This window comes from Atta cephalotes, assembly GCF_000143395.1.
Source record: "Atta cephalotes unplaced genomic scaffold scaffold00060, whole genome shotgun sequence".
NCBI lineage: Eukaryota > Metazoa > Arthropoda > Insecta > Hymenoptera > Formicidae > Atta > Atta cephalotes.
Genome location: NW_012130124.1, coordinates 506,044 through 525,156, shown reverse-complemented (window position 1 = coordinate 525,156; position 19,113 = coordinate 506,044). Strand labels below are relative to the sequence as shown.

Sequence of the window (19,113 nt, the reverse complement as noted above, 5' to 3'; positions counted from 1 at the left end):
CATCATAAACTTCGATAAGCATTAGATGGATATACTCCCAGTATTAATTTTCATTTTAATTATCCTAATTCTCAAAAAAATTATAATGAGATTACTAGATAAAGTTATATTTTTATCTTTCCTGAATTCCATGAATAAAATTTCAAATTAATAATTTATTGTTGATGAATGATTATTCTTTACATCTTATTTTCAAAACAATTGAGAAAAGAATTTTAATTAATTTACAAAAGTACAATCCTAGTGCCAATTATTATAAAAAAACCACTCCGATGTTTGGAAAAAATTTTTTTATTCTGCCTTTTATACCTGGTCTTTCGAACAAATTAACAAAATTTCTGGAGAATTTTGTAAAAAATAGCTTATTTCGGTATGGATAAATTGAATAGATACATCAAATCACAAAAAAGTAGACTTCCTCCTTTATCTTAGGCAGGGGTGCAGATGTATCAAATTAATTGTAGTAAGTGCAATGCGTCATATGAGACAAACTTGCAGATTATTGAACTAAAATCTCGGAACACAGGAACCATATAAATCGGAACACAAATCAATAATGATTCCAGACCATAGACTTGCTCACATGATTTTGATTGATATATCTTGAACGAGGAAAAAAATTATAATAGACGCTTAATTTCGGAAGTGATTCATATCAAGAAACAAATTAACATGCTAAATCTACAAATACATAGAATCAGACACCCTTTGACACCCGTTATTATTGTCATGAAAAATTATGTTGCTTCTTGACCTATCATTAGTATAAGAACATTTATTATTTTTTCGTCATTATTATTGTTCTAATTTTCAACACACACAGTTACACACAGAATTTTTATTTTGCATTAATATACTTGTCATTTGACACAGCAACATTAAATCTCTCCGTATTATTCTCACATAAGTTTAAGCTATTGTACAATCATAGAAGACTGGTCCCTTCCAATCCCACCACATTGATAGCCTTCTTTTGGTGGATCTCCGCTTTTGCTTGCCTTTCCAATGCTTCATCTCGTCTACTCCAACTTCTTTTTCGGCTGACATTATTGTATTAGATGTACAACTTTGCTTCTGCCGTTTTTTTTTCGAAATTCGAGGCTTTATTGTAAAAAACTGGTTATACATTTATGATTCAAAGTATTGTCCATCGCTGACCACTACTTTCTCCCATTTTTCGGGTAGCGTACGAATCCCGCGTCGAAAAAACTGTCATCTTTTGAGGCTATCCACGAATCGATCCAATTTTTTACTTCTTAAGACCGGAAGTACTGGTCAGTTAGGCCGTGTGCCATTGATCGAAACAAGTGATAGTCAGGGAGCAACGTCTGGAGAATACGGCGGGTGGGATAGGACTTCCCATTTCAACGTTTCCAAGTATGTCTTGACCACTTTCGCAACATGGGGTCGAGCATTGTCATGCTGCAAAATCACTTTATCGTGTCTCTCGTTGTATTGCGGCCGTTTGTCTTTCAATGCTCAGCTCAAACGCATCAATTGCGTTCGATACCGATCGCCTGTAATTGTTTCAATCGGTTTTAACAGTTCATAATACACTACGCCGAGCTGGTCCCACCAAATACAGAGCTTGACCTTGGACGTCAAAATCATCGTTCTTGAAGCGTTGAAACCACTCACGACACGTTCTTTCACTAATAGCGGCCTCACCATAAGTATTTGAGAGCCTCAGCCGCAGATTTCTTCATATTGAAGCAAAAAATTAAAATCTCCCGCAAATGACGAAAATTTGGCTCGTAAACTGACATTTTCAATCGAGAATAACTTTATGATGCAGACACAAATCGACTAATGTTTCTATGGGGTTATGTTGACAGATGCCCAAGTTTATTGTATGACGTCTATGATCTATTTATTTCGACCACCACTTACCGCTAAAGCCATCTATAGGAAAACGGCAGAAGCAAAGTTGTACATCTAATAAACAATCCATTTTTCACCGCCCGTGATCATACGCTTCAAAAATGGATCGTTTTCTTCGCGTTTGATGAATTGATCGCAGACGCTCATGCGATTCGTCAGATGAATTTCTTTCAACTCATGCGGTACCCAAACATCGAGCTTCTTTACGAAGCCTAGCGATTTGAAATGGCCATGAACATTTCCAACGGATACTTTTAGAACGGTAGCAAGCTCCTGAATGCTCATTTGCACCAATGCTTTCATTTCATCGTCATCAATTTTGGAAGGCCTACCGGAGCGATGAGCGTCTTTGATTGAAAAATTACCATCACGGAATCGGGCGAGCCAGTTCTGACGTTTTTTTGACGACATTTCTGCCGTAAACTCGACGAACGCAACTTTTCCCTTGCTTCAGTTGCTTTCTTCCCTTTTTTGAAGTAATAAAACAGAATATTGCGAATATGCTCTTCAAAATTCTCCATGTTCGAACCATAATTGCAAGCACAAAACTCGATCGAATCGTGTCAACTTTTTTTTGGTTTTTTTTAGGTTGAGTGTCAACAACAAAACGCGCGTAAATATTTGACATTCATGTTCGCTCGCATACAAATGAACACCATCAACACTATCTATTGGAAAAAACGCAATGACTTTTTGAACAACTCAATACTTCATACCATGTATATCACTTCATGTATATCTAACAAGATTCTATTTTATACTGATTTCTACTTTGCATTCGGTTTTTACATTATTCGAATAGTTTTAGATTAATATGACATGGCTTGTCCTACTGATCGATCGAAGGCATATTACTTATATAATATAATGACTGGCGCTTGTAGATTAGTTTATCTAACAATTGACTATAGGTACAACACCTTAATTATGGACTTGTTCCTTTTTACAACTCTGACTTTTATAATAACTAGATGTCTATTATGCAAGATATCATTCGCTGTTTATATGTAAATAAGGACATTCGTTGTGATTCATTATTTTTATATATTAGTAATAGCTTGTATTTTTGTATTTGCATTGAAAAGGTCCATTGGTCGAAACATATACACGTTAGTTAAATAATAATAAAATTTTTGTTTGCACTATTAAGTGTTGGCAATTTTTATCTCCTTCTTATCCCTTTAATTATTTTGTTTCAGTATTATTATTATTGTTTTTATTACATTAAAGAGTAATTTTAAAAATAAAGGAAGGATGTATGAACAGAATGTGTGGACATATTTCATATATGATTATACATGTTTATGAATATTTATGTATGTTTACATATATTCATATATATTTATGCATAAAAAATTTTTCATGCCGGGTTCTTATTTCCTGTTCCTATTTCCTGTGCTTTTCATTGTGTTCCAGCTTTACTCTTGATGGCTCAGTTATACTTAATGCTGAAATTACAGCTAAAATACTGTAAATCGTTAAATTTAATTGCAATATTCGTAATCAGGAAGGTCACCTGAAATCGCTCTATAGAGTAACTTTAAACAACACAACTCATCAGATATAATACATATAAGTACTAGAAAACTATATATTTATAGATGTCCCTGAAATGAATGATATACATTTGCAAATACATGTACAAATGTACATAGTCCCCAAAAGTAACACCATCTTATACACCGTTTAATACAAATTTGTACAAATAAAAAGGATGCATTATATACACTTCAGTGAGTGATTCCGCTTTTATGCATACTAAAAAAACAATGTGTTAGTAGAAATCCTCAAAAATTACAATTAACATACATACATATATCGGGTGTTTCTTACTACTCTTTTAAGTTTCGCAGATAAAGTCCAATTGTATAATAAAAGTTTCAGACAAAACTTATAGAGGTTAAAAAGATCTATTTATTGATCTTATCAGTAGTTATAGGGTTTAAAAAGATCTATTTATTGATTTTAATAGTTTGACCTTAGGTCGCCAAAGTCAGGTGAAGGTCACATCAATTTTTTTAAGTGGAACATAATACTTTTAATCTAATAGCTGGTTTCAAGAGCTTTTTCAAAACGCTTTTATAAAATTATTTTGCAATAAAGTACTTATCAAATTATGAGGCTTGAAAATTACAATACCATCAGCATTAGCATTACGCAAGGTATCCAACCGACAATTAAAATCTCTTGATAACATGATGATTTGTCAAGATCAAGACTATTCGAGATTATATCTTTTATTTTCATATCTACGGAAAAATAAATTTTTAATGCAAAAATAAAAAGTGAAATAATTTCCAATGGTTTCGATCTTGACAAATATTATCCAGGATAACATTCAAGAGGTTTTAACCGTCGGTCGGATACCACGCGTAATGCTAATGCAGTACTGTAATTTTCGTATCTTATAACTCAAAAGTACTAAATAAAAAATAACTTTATTATAGTGTAGATCAAACTGATAAGATTAAATAGATCTTTTTGAACCCTACAATTTTTGTCTAAACACTTTTACAATTGAATCTTATCCTGCGAAAATAAAAGAGTAGTACGGATGGTCTGAAATACTCGGTATATAAGAATATACCAAAAAGATTAGGAGACACCTGAATATCTCTGAAATACTATTGTGATCAAAAAATGTTATTTTTAACTTAAAAATAGATTTATGTTGAGCGTATATTCATTAATTAATATTTCCATTTTGAGTTTTTCAGATAAGCATAGCAGTCTTTGGTCTGTTCCTCCGCTTCACGGCGCGAGGAATCCTTTTTTTTTATTTTAGTTGGACATACAGCCTTATAACATAAATATTTAATTATATTATGTACTTATATTATGAAAATAAAATTTTTTTTCAAATCTACAATTAAAAAATAAAGTATACTGACAGTTTCAAAAAGATTGATTCAATTCATTCTTTACAATAAATTCTCGAAAATTAATAAATTTTTAGCTACTTACTTGAGTTTCCCCCCTTAATTTTTAAGAATTCTCAGTTAATCAAACCTTTTTGTAAGTTTCACTACTTACCTTGATCTTCTCTTCCCTTTTACGTAAGATGTTTTGAACCTTATCTAAGCTTATCTCTCTCTGTGAATTTGGTTGCTTCGACAAAACGTCACGAAGATTCATATATAATTTTTCAGTATCGTTTAGTTTCCTCTCTTTATGAATTATGTCAGTGGACATTTTCAAAATACGTTCTTGTAGAATTTGTACTTTTTTAACAAGCTCGAAGGTAGTAGGATCTGTACCCTATTATGATAGAAAACATGTGTGTAATGAAACAATAAAATGTTTAAACAATGACAATAATTTACTTAATATTAAAGATTACACTAAAAAAATCAAACTATAGATTAATTATACAGCACATGAAAGAACATTAAGTAAAATGGAACGATTTTTTTTTAAATATCTAAAAAAATCTAAAAATGCAACAAAAAGTTATACATATGACTTTAGTTTTTTGGTCACTGGATATGATGGTAGAATTTTTATTTATACAAATTCATGAGAAGATGACCTAAATTCACGTTAAAACGACTGTTTAATAGTAATTCGGATGATGATAATTTCGTTCTAATTATTAAATTTGTTGTATTACAATTCTTATGTTCTGCAGACATTCCTTCACATTTCTTTTGTTTCAAAAGAATTTGTTCATCGTCGCGATCCTTGATAACATTTGTGAGGATCGGGTGCAGTCATCAATTAATAATTTGAAGAATTTTTCTTTTTTTTATAACTGAAAGGATTCATAAATGTCAATCAAGAAAAAAGTATCAAATACTAATGCGTAATTGGAAGCAATAAAATGAAAATGGAAATACAATCCATTAAAAATAAACACATCATGAGAAATTTTCTTTTTTAAAGGAAAAAACTAATAGCACATAGAAAAATATCTATGTCACGCAATAGTGAATACCAAAACTGTCACTCAAATTTGAAGATTCCATTCTAAACGTAAGAAAACAGGTGCCAGATGCCAAATCATAAAATTAGTTAACCCCACATTTTAAGAGTGAGCCGTCTGCTTATCATTATCCAGCATTGCATTCACAATCAGTGATGATTATCTCTTTAATAATTCTAAGAAGTTCGAAAATTAAAACTATAGAAATCAATGCAATTACAGATTTCAATAATGTCAGCATTATTAAGATCATTCGAAGATGCGAAAAAGCATCAAATTATTAAATTGCTAGTCAATTTAACTCGTGATATTACTGTGGTAGTTTAGTAAAGTTAATGTTTCAAGATCGAAAAATCATTTCAGCGCGCACTTCAAAGGACTACATATGAGTTTATAAATTTACAGAATCGTACAAGCATTTAACATTCAGTTAGATCGTTTAAGGCATTGATTTCTAGTTTCTGTTATCACATATATACGGTTCTTTAATATATTATAGCTATAAGAAATATATATGACAGCTATAAGAAAATCATGAATCTATTGATAGTTACTTAGTTTTATGATATAATAAAACTTGTCAACTACTCAGCCTCCGATAGCCTTAAAAATCGTAAATCTAGTGATTGTTTAATTACCTGATTAGTAATAAATTTTAAAAAATAGAGAAAAAAAGGGCTACGAGCCAAAAATTATTATAAAAACAAAACAAGATAATGTAGAATGTACAAAAAAACAATAAAAAAACGAAAATGTTTTAAATTAAAAATTTTAATAAAAAATGCTAGCAATAGACGTTTCCATCGCGATCGGATCATTCTCAATATTAAAAACATTCATAATAAATAATGGTCGGAAAATAACAAAAATATAATATATATATTTCGTTCTCTAAGACACGCTGATAACGTAAAAACAATTATCGTAAGTTCACAGTTATAATGTATAACAGAAAGGAATGTACGCGAATGATAGCTACTTGCAGTCAGTTATTAAAATGCTTATAGTGTCAGTTTGGTAAAAAGAATGAGTATCCTTCGATTACAAGTGAACGGAGAACGCAAATATGATAATATCCTGTAGAAAATTATATAATATATAAAATTATATATAAGTGAAAATATAGCGCAAGATTGAAATAATATAACTGGATATAAATTATAATATAACTAAATTATAGTGCTAGAAAAGAAGATAAATCATTAAAGATTAGCATATAAACAATATAATATGTGAGATAATACTTAGCAAAATTAGTGAAGGTTAAGATTACAAAAATTTTTATCTCTATATTAACTGAAAAATTTTTTATTTTAGATATAATAACAGCTAAAATAAATATGATATCTTTAATGTAACATACCTTAAGTTAAAAGTTGAACTAAAAGGAATTTCGGATACAAATAATGCGTTAAACTTAGAGACAATGCGAAAAAAAATAAAAATATCTTGTCTCCTCCGATATTCAAGACAAATCAAATATTTAGATCATTATTAGTGGTTCTTATTTTTTTGAACAGATGAAAAATATATAAGAAGATTGATTGGTGAATAGAAAATCTAGTTTTTTTTGTTCAAGAATCAGACTGATCTCATATGTATGTACTGTTTCAAATGATCTTTGTTACAATTTGAACAATAAGAATCTACTCACTGTTTGTGAGGACTCACACAATATTGGGGCTGACTATTCTGACACTGAAAGAATTTACAATTCAAAAGAATTTAGTGAAGCCTCTTCTTTAAAGATGTTATAAGACAACTGGTTTGTTAATTTAAGTAGTATTGATATTCCTTTCGAGGTTCAATACTTGCTATTAGCTAAAAATTTAGTCTTCCTATCAATCAAGACAATAAAAAAAAAGTCGTAGTTAAATTCATCAAACTTATTGAAAACAGTATTATTGGTCGCCCTAAGAATATTGTCAATTTTGTTAGAAATAACTCCATTCCTATTCTCAATCGATTTTATAACAATTTTTCCTTCTCCTTTAGTTTCAATGACAATTAGTTTCAATGATTTTCAAATGGCTGCATCTCACTAAGATATTTATCAATGACCATCCTAATTTACTTATTATCAATGCAGACAAAGATAATGCAAAAGCACTGTCGTGCTTCATAAAGATTTATATGTATTAAAGATGGAGGAGATTCTTTCGGATGTCGACACCTATTCTATTATTAACAGGGACTCTACGAAAATACAGGACTTACGTGTGCTTCTTACAAAATGGAAGGTTTGTGGTTTCATCGATGAATTGACATATAAAAGATTAATTCGGATGATAATATTCTTAGAGCATATGGATTGACTAAAATTCATAAAGCTGATAACCCATTGAGAATTATTGTATCATATAAACAGCTCTTTGTACTTGTATTTTTTTTCTTTTTACATAACATAATTATTAAGAGCATATCACAAGTCCCTAGTCATATTAAAGACAGCTTCTTATAGAGAAATTAAATGGCATGGCTATTGACTCTAATTATGTATTAGTTTCATTGGACATTGTGTTTCTCTTTACTAATGTTCTTGTAGATTTGGCATTGAATAGTATTGAGAAAAGATGGATTCATATATCTTTAAAAACAAATATTTCAAAAGAAGAACTTGTTACTGCTGTAAAATTTGTTTTGAATTCTACTTTTTTTACCTTTAATAATAAGTAATTTTATAAATAAGTTTTTGGTACTCCAATGAGTTCACCATTATCTCCTATCATTGCTGACATAATAATTATTTAGAAGAAATTGCCATCTCGAATTTACAAATACATCCATTATTTTATTATAGATATGTTGATGACATCGTTCTTCCGTCTGAATACATTGATGACACTCTTACTATTTTTAATTCTTTATATATAAGATTACAATTTATCATGGAGGTTGGCAATGACAATAGATTGAATTTTCTTAACTATTTCGATTATTGATAATAAAAGAATTATTTTCGATACATATCACAAAACTATTTTCGAGAAGGTTCCTGAATTTCCATTTCATCCTCTTTATCATAAAAGAGGCATAATTATCAGTTTTGTTGATAAAATATTTCTATTATCACATCCTCGGTTTCATAACAATCGTACAACAATATAACAATCTAGTTTAGTTAGAAGCTATTAGTCTAGTTAGAAGCTATTCATATTTTTCTTAATAATGGCTATCCTCTTCCTTTTATTTTTTTCCACAATTAAAAACCGTTTAAATTTTCACATAATAAACATACTACACACAAATCAAAGAAAAATTTTTTACAGTTCCTTATTAAATCTATCTCCGAAAGTTTCTCACCTATATCCAACAAGTTTCATTATAAGCAATTAGCATTTTCCAATTTTGAAAAGTTTTATTAAGAGAGGAAAGGACAAGTTAGAATTGTTTTCTAATCAAAATGTCTATAAGAGCTCATGTGATGATTGCGAGGCTAGTTATGTTGGTCAAACCAAAAGAAAATTGAGTACGAGGATACGTGAACATATTTCGGACAATAAAAAAATGAAGTCTCTATCGGTCATTTCTGATTCCATCGTATAAACCTTACAATCACAATTTCAGATGGAATGAAATGAAGATACGAATCTTCATATAATAAGAGATTGATATCCAAAATGATACACATAAAAAAACAAAAACAAGGCTTAAATAGATAAAACGACATAGAATCTTTGCCTGAATCCTATCTATATATTGTATTATTCAATCTCTTTCTCCTTCTTAATTCCTTCTTGTCTTTATTATTCCTTCCATAGTTTCATCCACATTTCTATCCGCTCTTATTTTCCTCCTTCAATCCTTTCCAATTATCCCTTACCTTCCTTCCTTTGAATGTCATTTTTGCGAGATCCATTTTGTCTTGAATATCAAAGGAGACAAGATATTTTTATTTCTTTTCGCATTATCTCTAAGTTTAACGCACTATTTGTATCCGAAACTCCTTTTAATTCAACTTTTGACTTAAGGTATGTTACATTAAAGATATCATGCATATTTATTTTAGCTGTTATTATATCTAAAATAAAAATTTTTTCAGTTAATATAGAGATAAAAATTTTTGCAATCTTAACCTTCACTAATTTTGCTAAGTATTATCTCACATATTACATTGTTTATATGCTAGTCTTTAATGGTTTATTCTTTTCTAGCGCTATAATTTAATTATATTATACAATAATTTATATCCAGTTATATTATTTCAATCTTGCGCTATATTTTCACTTATATTAAATAATTTTCTTACAGGATCATACCCATATTTGCATTCTCCATTCACTTGTAATCGAAGGATACTCATTCTTTTTACCAAATTGACACTATAAGCATTTTAATAACTGACTGCAAGTAGCTATCATTCGCTACATTCCTTTCCGTTATACATTATAACTGTGAATATTACGATTAATTGTTTTTACGTTATCAGCGTTTGCCTTAGAGAGCAAAATATATATAATATTATGTTTTTGTTTATTTTATTTTCCGACCGTTTTTTATTATGTATGTTTTTAATATTGAGAATGACCCGATCGCGATCGAAACGTCTATTCCTAGCATTCTTTATTAAAATTTTTAACTTAAACATTTTCATTTCCTTTATTGTTTTTTTCCATTATCTTTTTTTGTTTTTATATAATAATTTTTGCCTCGTAATCCTCTTTTTTCTTTGATTGTTATTTACTCTTATGATACAACAAACTTCTCGACAGCGCATTCGTGATCGGCAACGATCCTGTACCCGATAGCTCTAAGAAAAAAATCACATGACACTACAATATAACAATTAATCATAAACAAAGGAAAAGAGAGTTTTTTTCTGGGTATAAACAGAGACCCACGAAAGCGTACAGTATAGAAAAAGGAAAACTGTTGTCACTCAATTATATTTGTCAGTTTGCTAGTTCAGTGGTTCAATCTGGGTTCTATAATAATATTCGGGGGACTTGTTTGATGATTAACACTTACAAGGGAACAACGCGAAGCATTGCTCAGACACTCAATAGTTTAAGAGATATTAAGATATGTGAAACTAATTAGACACTCTTACGACTCTAGATCATTGATTTAAATCACAGTAGTGACAATTTTTAAAAATACTTTTTATATTTTTAAAAATTTTGCCTATATATTAAAAATACGTCTTTCATTTTTAATAAAAAAAACATAATTGATTTTAAAGGCTTTTTAAAAAACAATTTAAATATTAATTCTTGTTATAGCGATAACTACAACTTAATGTCAATGAATTAAATGCACTTGGTAATTGCAGAGTAAATGTCCTACAGGCCATTGACTTAAGAAGCTTTCGAAAAGTTGCGAAAATGCAATTTTGCGGAGCAGCGAGCAAAGAATGCGGAAAAAGAATTTCCGCGCATTGCGAAAGACGGAAGCGATTGCCTGTCAATTTGGAAATCCGAATGCGACCTGTAACCTTGATCGCACTTGGAAGAAGTATTGATCAAAATCAGCTCGAACAGCTAATCAAATTCAAGCCACATCAGAAACTTAAGCAGATATATTAACACTGTTATGTATAGGATCAAATTATCACTTGAAACTCGTACGCATTTACAGACTCACGAACCTGAACGCCTAAGTTCTAATTATCACGCGAAACGCGACCAAATATAGTTTTGTAAAATCAAGCAAAATTCTAGAACTGAAACCGATAAACGTATAATTGTTAAATACAAATCAAGTTGATAAATTTGTAACATTGCTAAGATAATCAAATTAAAATGTGTTAATGAGAGTGACTTATTTCAAAGTGACTTATTTCTTTCTACCCTATCTTTGGCGAACTCATAAACTGTACCCTGATCATATATGTAATACTTCTATATTGCTAACGCAGCCTCTTTTTGGGAGTGGGTGTGTGAAGACAGTAAGATAGAGAATATCTCTCACTATCTTCCACAGTGTACTCGAGTGTGTTCATGCGCTGGCGTAAGTAAAATTTTTCTTTTCAATACTTTTATATAAACAACAATGCTGGACACGCGTATAACCATTTAAATAGCCAAGTTTATAGATAGAAAGTAGATTTTTTTAAATGTCTGCTACACATTGTGCCCACGAAATAACAACAGAATTGTTACAGAATTAGATATACACAATACTGTTGATAGACTGCTAGAAAAAATATAACAGAATCGGCAGGATCTGCTCAGTTTCTGCTAACAATTTGTCTTCACATTATGTCGACAGGCGATGATAACAGAATCCTAATGCGAACGCAGTTGATGGCAGACTGCCATCAATTTCTGCTTGAGCTTGCTGATAGTTTGCTAGAAGACTGCAGATATTTTGCTATCTGGGCATATAGGGGAGACAGCTGTAAGTTGTTACAATTTTTTATTAGCAATTTTTTCCATTCTAATGTATACATTTAAATTAAAGAATATCTATGCATTGCTTTAAGTACATCTTTACCTAGATAGTCAATTTCTTTCTTATTTGTATTTATATCTTTAAATATTAAAAATTAAAATTTTCTATCAATAGGTAAATTGTAACAATTTACCTTACTATAGGGCAAGTTGTTACAGAGCTGGGGCAAATTGTTACATGTACAATATCACATGAAACCTGGAGACACTGGTAGTATCTCGGCGCACAGCGATACTACCATGGCTACTTTACGCGAATTGCGAGGGATCGAGATTATCATATTTCAATAAAGGCAGAATCGATCACGTCTATGTACGCTTAATCGATACTTTCCGATTATATAGTATATATATTCTTATTTTTTCTCTACATGTTTTACGAACGGAGATATTGCGATGCAAAATATGAATCTGAAACATTTAATATAAAGGAACGTCTTGATCATCGTCGTTATGAAGTGTAAGAAATGTCCTTTTGGCGCAAGTGACAAATGTGGCACTAGCAAGGTCACATCACACATGTCTATTTTCTGTAACTGATGATAAACTAGTACACTTTTTGGAATTAAAGTGAAATACACAAAGAAAAAAGAAGACTACGAGCCAAAAATTATTATATAAAAAACAGAACAGAATAAGTAGAAAGTACAAAAAACAAAAAGGAAACGAAAATGTTTTAAGTTGAAATTTTAATAAAGAATGCTAGCAATAGACGTTTCGATCACGATCGGATCATTCTCAATAATAAAAACATACATAATAAATAACGGTTGGAAAATAAACAAAATATAATACAATAAATATTTCGTTTTCTAAAGTAAACGCTGATAACATAAAAATAATTATCGTAACATTACAATTATAATGTATAACGAAAAGGAATGATAACTACTTGCAGTCAATTATTATGCTTCTGGTGTCAATTTGATAAAAGGAATAAGAATTTTTCGATTATAAGTGAATGGAAAACGCAAACATGAGTATGACTCTGTAGAAAACACATGTAATATAAAATATAGCGCAAGATTGAAGAAATAATATAACTGGATATAAATTATAATATAACAAATTTTTAACGTTAGAAAACGAGATGAACCATTAAAAACTAGCATAGGAGTTTTGGATACTTTTATTTCAACTTTTGACTTAACGTATGTTATATAATATTAAAGATATGCATATTTATTTTAGCTGTTACTATATCGAAAATAAAAAACTTTCCAGTTAATATAGAGAGATAAAAAAAAATTTTTTGCAATCTTCACTAATTTTGCTAAATATTATCTCATATATTATATTGTCTGTATGCTAGTTATACTTTTTAATAGTTCAGCCCTCTTTTTTTTTGTTTTTCTGAAATTTATGAGCCTAATCAGATAATTAAAGAGAGATAGATTAAGTTAGGAAATTCGTCACATCGATGGCATAGAGGAACACGTAAATGAGGCTAAAATAAATATTTTCTACTTCTACAATAACACAAATTCTCTACTGTAAAACATATATTCTGCTTGAAGAATACAAATTATTCCCTATATAATTTTTGTTTTTACTAGCAGAGAATTTGTCCTGGTTAAGTATTTGTTTATTTTAAAAACACAAATTATCTTCTATAAAACACAAATTCTCAGCTTTAAAAACAAATTTTCTATTGTAAAAACAAAAATTATATAAAAAATAATTTATGTTTTTATAAATAGAATTTTCTGTTAGAGGCAAAGGCAAGTATGTATAGTTGTCAGTAATACGGTTCTGCTCTTGGTTGTTGCAACGCAAAGACGCACGTGTGGAATTACACAAATTATTATGAGAATTTTCGTAGTTATATTATGACTTTATTGAAAGGAAAGATATTTTCAGATATTCTCTTACAATTTTCTTATATATTCGTACACGTATTCAAATATATTAATTTCTTTTTCCGTGTGCAAAGGTTTTCCTATGAACGAGTAAGGTGTTTACGCATTTGATTGTAAAATGTGTTATATAACACAAGGCTTAAAATCAATCAGAGTAACGATTAATGAAGATTGAAAGGTGATATACGAAACGTCAAGCCGCAAAATCTAATTGATTACAATACGAGGAAAATTGTAAAAAGAATTATAATGCGGGATCTACAATGTAGAAGTCGTAGCGATCATAGGGTCTTAAGTCCCCGTAGAAAATTGACCAATCATAGTCGATTATTCTTCTCATTCGACTGATTGGTTAATTTTTGGATATATATTAAAATATAAGTCAACGAATTATTGATGTGTGCAATAATAATTTTCTATGCTATAATAGGTCTTCAGAAGTTATGGACGAAGACATGAAGGGCGAAACGACAAATATTTTAGATGTACTTGCTAAGCTTTCCACAATCTCGAATAAAACGATCTTGGTAGGTCACGATGTAGGTGAAAGTGATTTCAAAAAAGCTTTAAAGTTGCTATACTGTCGTGGATATCAATGTCATGTTTCTACAGAAATGGATGTCCGCAAAAAAGAGCGGATCAATAATTTTGTTTCCGACTACTGAGTCAATTTCCGCACTTGCGCATCACGGAGTTGTTCTTGAAACACTCGATCGCGATCTTCGTCGCTTTTGGGAAATTGAGGAAGTGCCTCAGAAAGCTCCTCGGAGCCCTGAGGAACACTAGCGAAAAGCACTTCTGAGCTACATATTCCCGTACACCAGAAGGATGCTACATTCAACTACCGTTTAAAAACGAACCACCAATCTAAGTTTAAAGTCTTAGGAATACTCTGAAGTCCTAAGCTAGATATCTTTCAATTCCGCGTGACCGTACCGTCATCATCCGGACGCACCAAACGAGCCATTCTGTTGACCATCGCTAAGTCTTTCGATCTTTTAGGATGAGCTATTCCCGTCAGTATTATTGCTAAAATTCTTATGCAGCGACTGTAGTCCTTCCAATGTTGGTGGGATAATGAAATTTCTCGATTGCTGGTCCGACTATTATCAACGACTTCCGTGTTTCAATGCCATTAGCATTCCGCGCTGGACGTCTTACGGATCTTATACTCTACACTGCCCTTCATGGGTTTTCCGAAGCATCGACTGCGGCTTTTGCTGCTGCTGTGTATCTTCGTATCGTTAATATAGGTTCAATCAACATCTCTCTTCTCGCTGTCAAATCAAAAGTGGCCCTTCTTAAAATCATTAGCGTCCCGCGATTGAAGTTATCCGCTGCGATGCTTCTCGCTCGCTTGATGCATTTCGCGCGCTCAGATCTCTAACTTCCAAATCTCGAGTGTCACTGCTGAACGGACTCCATTATACTCGCTTAGCTGAGTCAGTCCTTCCCAATGAAAAACCTTTGTTGCCAATCGCGTTTCGGCTGTACAATCACTCCTTTCGTAGCATCATGTTCATAATGCACACCAACCTCGCGGACTGCGCAACTCTCGCGTCTCGCTCCCGATATTTTCAAGACACATGCTTTTCAAGACGCATGCTGGTAGTCAGGCTCCATGATTGCATCATCCTCCTGAGTCCGAACTGCCCTTCGGTATCATCCGATGTTGCTTTCGAACAACATTTAGAGCCTCCGGTATATGCCTTGCACGCTACGCCCAATTGGGATCTCGCGTCGCGTTATTCTTCGTGGCCAAAGTTGCTACGAACTACCACTTATCTGTACCGTTTTCTAAATCGATTCCGACGTTCTAAAAAGCAAGCGAATAACGCGACTTTGCTCCTCGAAGAAATTCAGAACGCCAAACGCTACTCAAAATCATGCAGTCAATCATGTTTCCTAATGAGAAGGAATCGCGGCTTTAACACATAAACTGGTACCAAAGAACAGCTTGCTCTTTGTTCTCATTTCTTATATGGACAAAGATTCGTATTCGAGGAAGACTCCGTCGAGCTTGCCTCTCAGGAGCGATGAGGAATCCCATCGTAACACGCGCACCTGTTTTTAGTATTCATTATCCAGCACCATCTTTGAACGTTGCATGCCGATTTTCAATTAACGCTCGCGTCATTGCGACATGAATTCTGGATTCTCCGGGCCCGCGCCACCGATCAGTTCTTTATAAGTGCATGTCATGCACGCGTGAACGCACCGACGTATCCGTAGGCGACCTTCCAGCTGCGACAGTCAAGGCTCGCGTCTTTGTTCATACCGGCGTTGATTGCGCAGGTCCGATCACTGTTCGAACGACTCCTGATCGAGGATATAAATCGCAAAAGACTTATATCGCTTTATTCCTCGACCAAAGCTCTTAGAGCTCGTCAGCGGTTATATCTCTCCTATCTTTATCGCAGCGTATCAACGATTTGTTTCTCGCCGAGAACTACCGACGTCCATGTATTCCGGTATCGTAATCACGTTTCATCGCCGATTGCGAATTATTCAATGCACAAAGCAATTCGCGATCCTAACTTCTGAAACCGACTCGCTACCGATAGAACTGCGTGGCACTTCCTACCTTTTGCATTGCCGCACTTCGGCGGTCTGTGGGAAGCCGACGTTAAAAGTGTTAAGCATCATTTAAAACGATGCATCGACCTCCACACGCTCCTCTGTCGAGCATTAATTCACGCCCGATCGTTTCCGTTTCCAATAATCTCGACGATTATCACGCTTTGATCCCCGGTCATTTTTTGGTCGGAATCTCTTATCGCTACCGCCGAACCAAGCGTGATTGACTTAAAAACATAAACGAACATAGACTTTTGCATTAGCAAATGGTTCAATAAATAATCGAAAGTTTCTTGGAGGTCGTGATTCGATAATTACTTGAATATTTTAACAACGCCCAAAATGACGCGTTGCTCAGCGACTAGCCAAAATCGGCGATTCTCGTGCGTAACTCTCTGACTCTATCGAGTCAATGGGAACTTAGTCAGATCACGATGTTATCCTTGTGACGAATTAACTCGTATCGTAACTGTAAAAAACAGATCGTTCTGAGGTACAGGTGATCAATTGTTAAACTTTGTTTTCTATCCGTCATGATCAGTACTGAAGAAGTATCTGAAGATTCCGTCACGGTGAGCGGAGTTTCCGTTAAACGTACTTGATGTTACCAATATCGCGAACCGTAAGCGTCAATTGTATTGCGTTCAGATTTTGTATTCTGTATTAACATCTCATTTTTGTTGTTATATACTATTATTGTATCTTGCCTGCTTTGTTGCGAATTCTTTCGAATGTATACATTCAAGATGGGCGATATGTTCCGGAATCATCGTTAATTTCAATGTATTCTCGGGGATAGCAAGTAAATGGCTCATAGATACCAAACCTGTTCAAACATGTCTGCGACCAATATTTCGTTCAAAACACGTGTATATCTCGCTCTTGTTCTAATCACGCTATCTCTCTTAGATGGCATGCGACCTCCCTTCGGGGCAATCAGTGCGCGCGAATTGTCTGAATTTCTGGCGAGATCTGTTGGTCTCGTTTCTGCTCGCAATACTTATATTTAATACTATACTTTCTTTCGAACGACTGAGAAATCACTCAACGTCTAAGTGCGAATTATCTGTACATATTATCGAACGCATCAATTATCGGACACGAGCATACCGCCCGCTTCAAACAAATTTTAATTCGATTCAACAATAAAATTTGAATTGTTATAAAGAGAGTCGTCGTTATTACACATCGCCTTGGCGAGCGAGCCTTTCATACAAGGTGACACAAATTCACATACACAACACTTATTGAGATCCGATAATTTCGATCTGGCGTAACTCGCGTAAAATGTACATCTATGTGTACAACTTTGCTTCCGCCGTTTTTTTCCGAAATTCGAGGCTTTATTGTAAAAAACTGGTTATACATTTATGATTCAAAGTATTGTCCATCGCTACTTTCTCCTTATCTTTCAGGTAGCGTACGAATCTCGCGTCGAAAAAATTGGTCATCTTTTGAGGCTATCCACGAATCGATCCAATTTTTTACTTCTTCATAAGACCGGAAGTGCTGGTCAGCCAGGCCGTGTGCCATTGATCGAAACAAGTGATAGTCAGAGGGAGCAACGTCTGGAGAATACGGCGGGTGGGGTAGGACTTCCCATTTCAACGTTTCCAAGTATGTCTTGACCACTTTCGCAACATGGGGTCGAGCATTGTCATGCTGCAAAATCACTTTATCGTGTCTCTCGTTGTATTGCGACCGTTTGTCTTTCAATGCTCGGCTCAAACGTATCAATTGCGTTCGATACCGATCGCCTGTTTCAGTCGGTTTTAACAGTTCATAATACACTACGCCGAGCTGGTCCCACCAAATACAAAGCATGACCTTAGATATCAAAATCACCGTTCTTGAAACTACTCACGACACGTTCTTTCACTAATAGCGGCCTCACCATAAGTATTTGAGAGCATTCGATGAGCCTCAGCCGCAGATTTCTTCATATTGAAGCAAAAAATTAAAACCTCCCGCAAATGACGAGAATTTGGCTCGTAAACTGACATTTTCAATCGAGAATAACTTTATGATGCAGACACAAATCGACTAATGTTTCTATGGGGTTATGTTGACAGATGCCCAAGTTTATTGTATGACGTCTATGATCTATTTATTTCGACCATCACTTATCGCTAAAGCCATTTATAGGAAAACGGCGGAAGCAAAGTTGTACACCTGATAATAAATACTTTAAAGAAGATAAAAAAAGTTTGAACATTCGACAAAAGTCGAAAAATCTAATCAGAAAAATGAAAAAGAAATTATCAAATTAATAGAAAAACAACAGCTTGTTTATGAATCGATAGTAATGGATTTTATTGTTTCAACAGAGCTGTTACTACTGTAAACGGAAATACAAAAAGAAAAAAATGTTAACTATCTATCAATTTTTAACACATGCATACACACACACACACACACACACACACACACACACACACACACACACACACACACACATATACACACACACACACACACACAC

The 19,113-nt window shown here is 32.9% G+C and overlaps 1 protein-coding gene across 1 annotated transcript in view; it reads right to left on the bottom strand.

The window, feature by feature from the left end:
- LOC105623605 (cilia- and flagella-associated protein 58-like) overlaps positions 1–19,113 on the bottom strand; it is a 322,608-nt gene that overhangs the window by 34,952 nt on the left and 268,543 nt on the right. Inside the window, exon 8 of the mRNA XM_012204993.1 lies at positions 4,915–5,139. Within this exon, the coding sequence (XP_012060383.1) occupies positions 4,915–5,139 (225 nt within the window). The remainder of the gene's footprint in view (positions 1–4,914; positions 5,140–19,113) is intronic.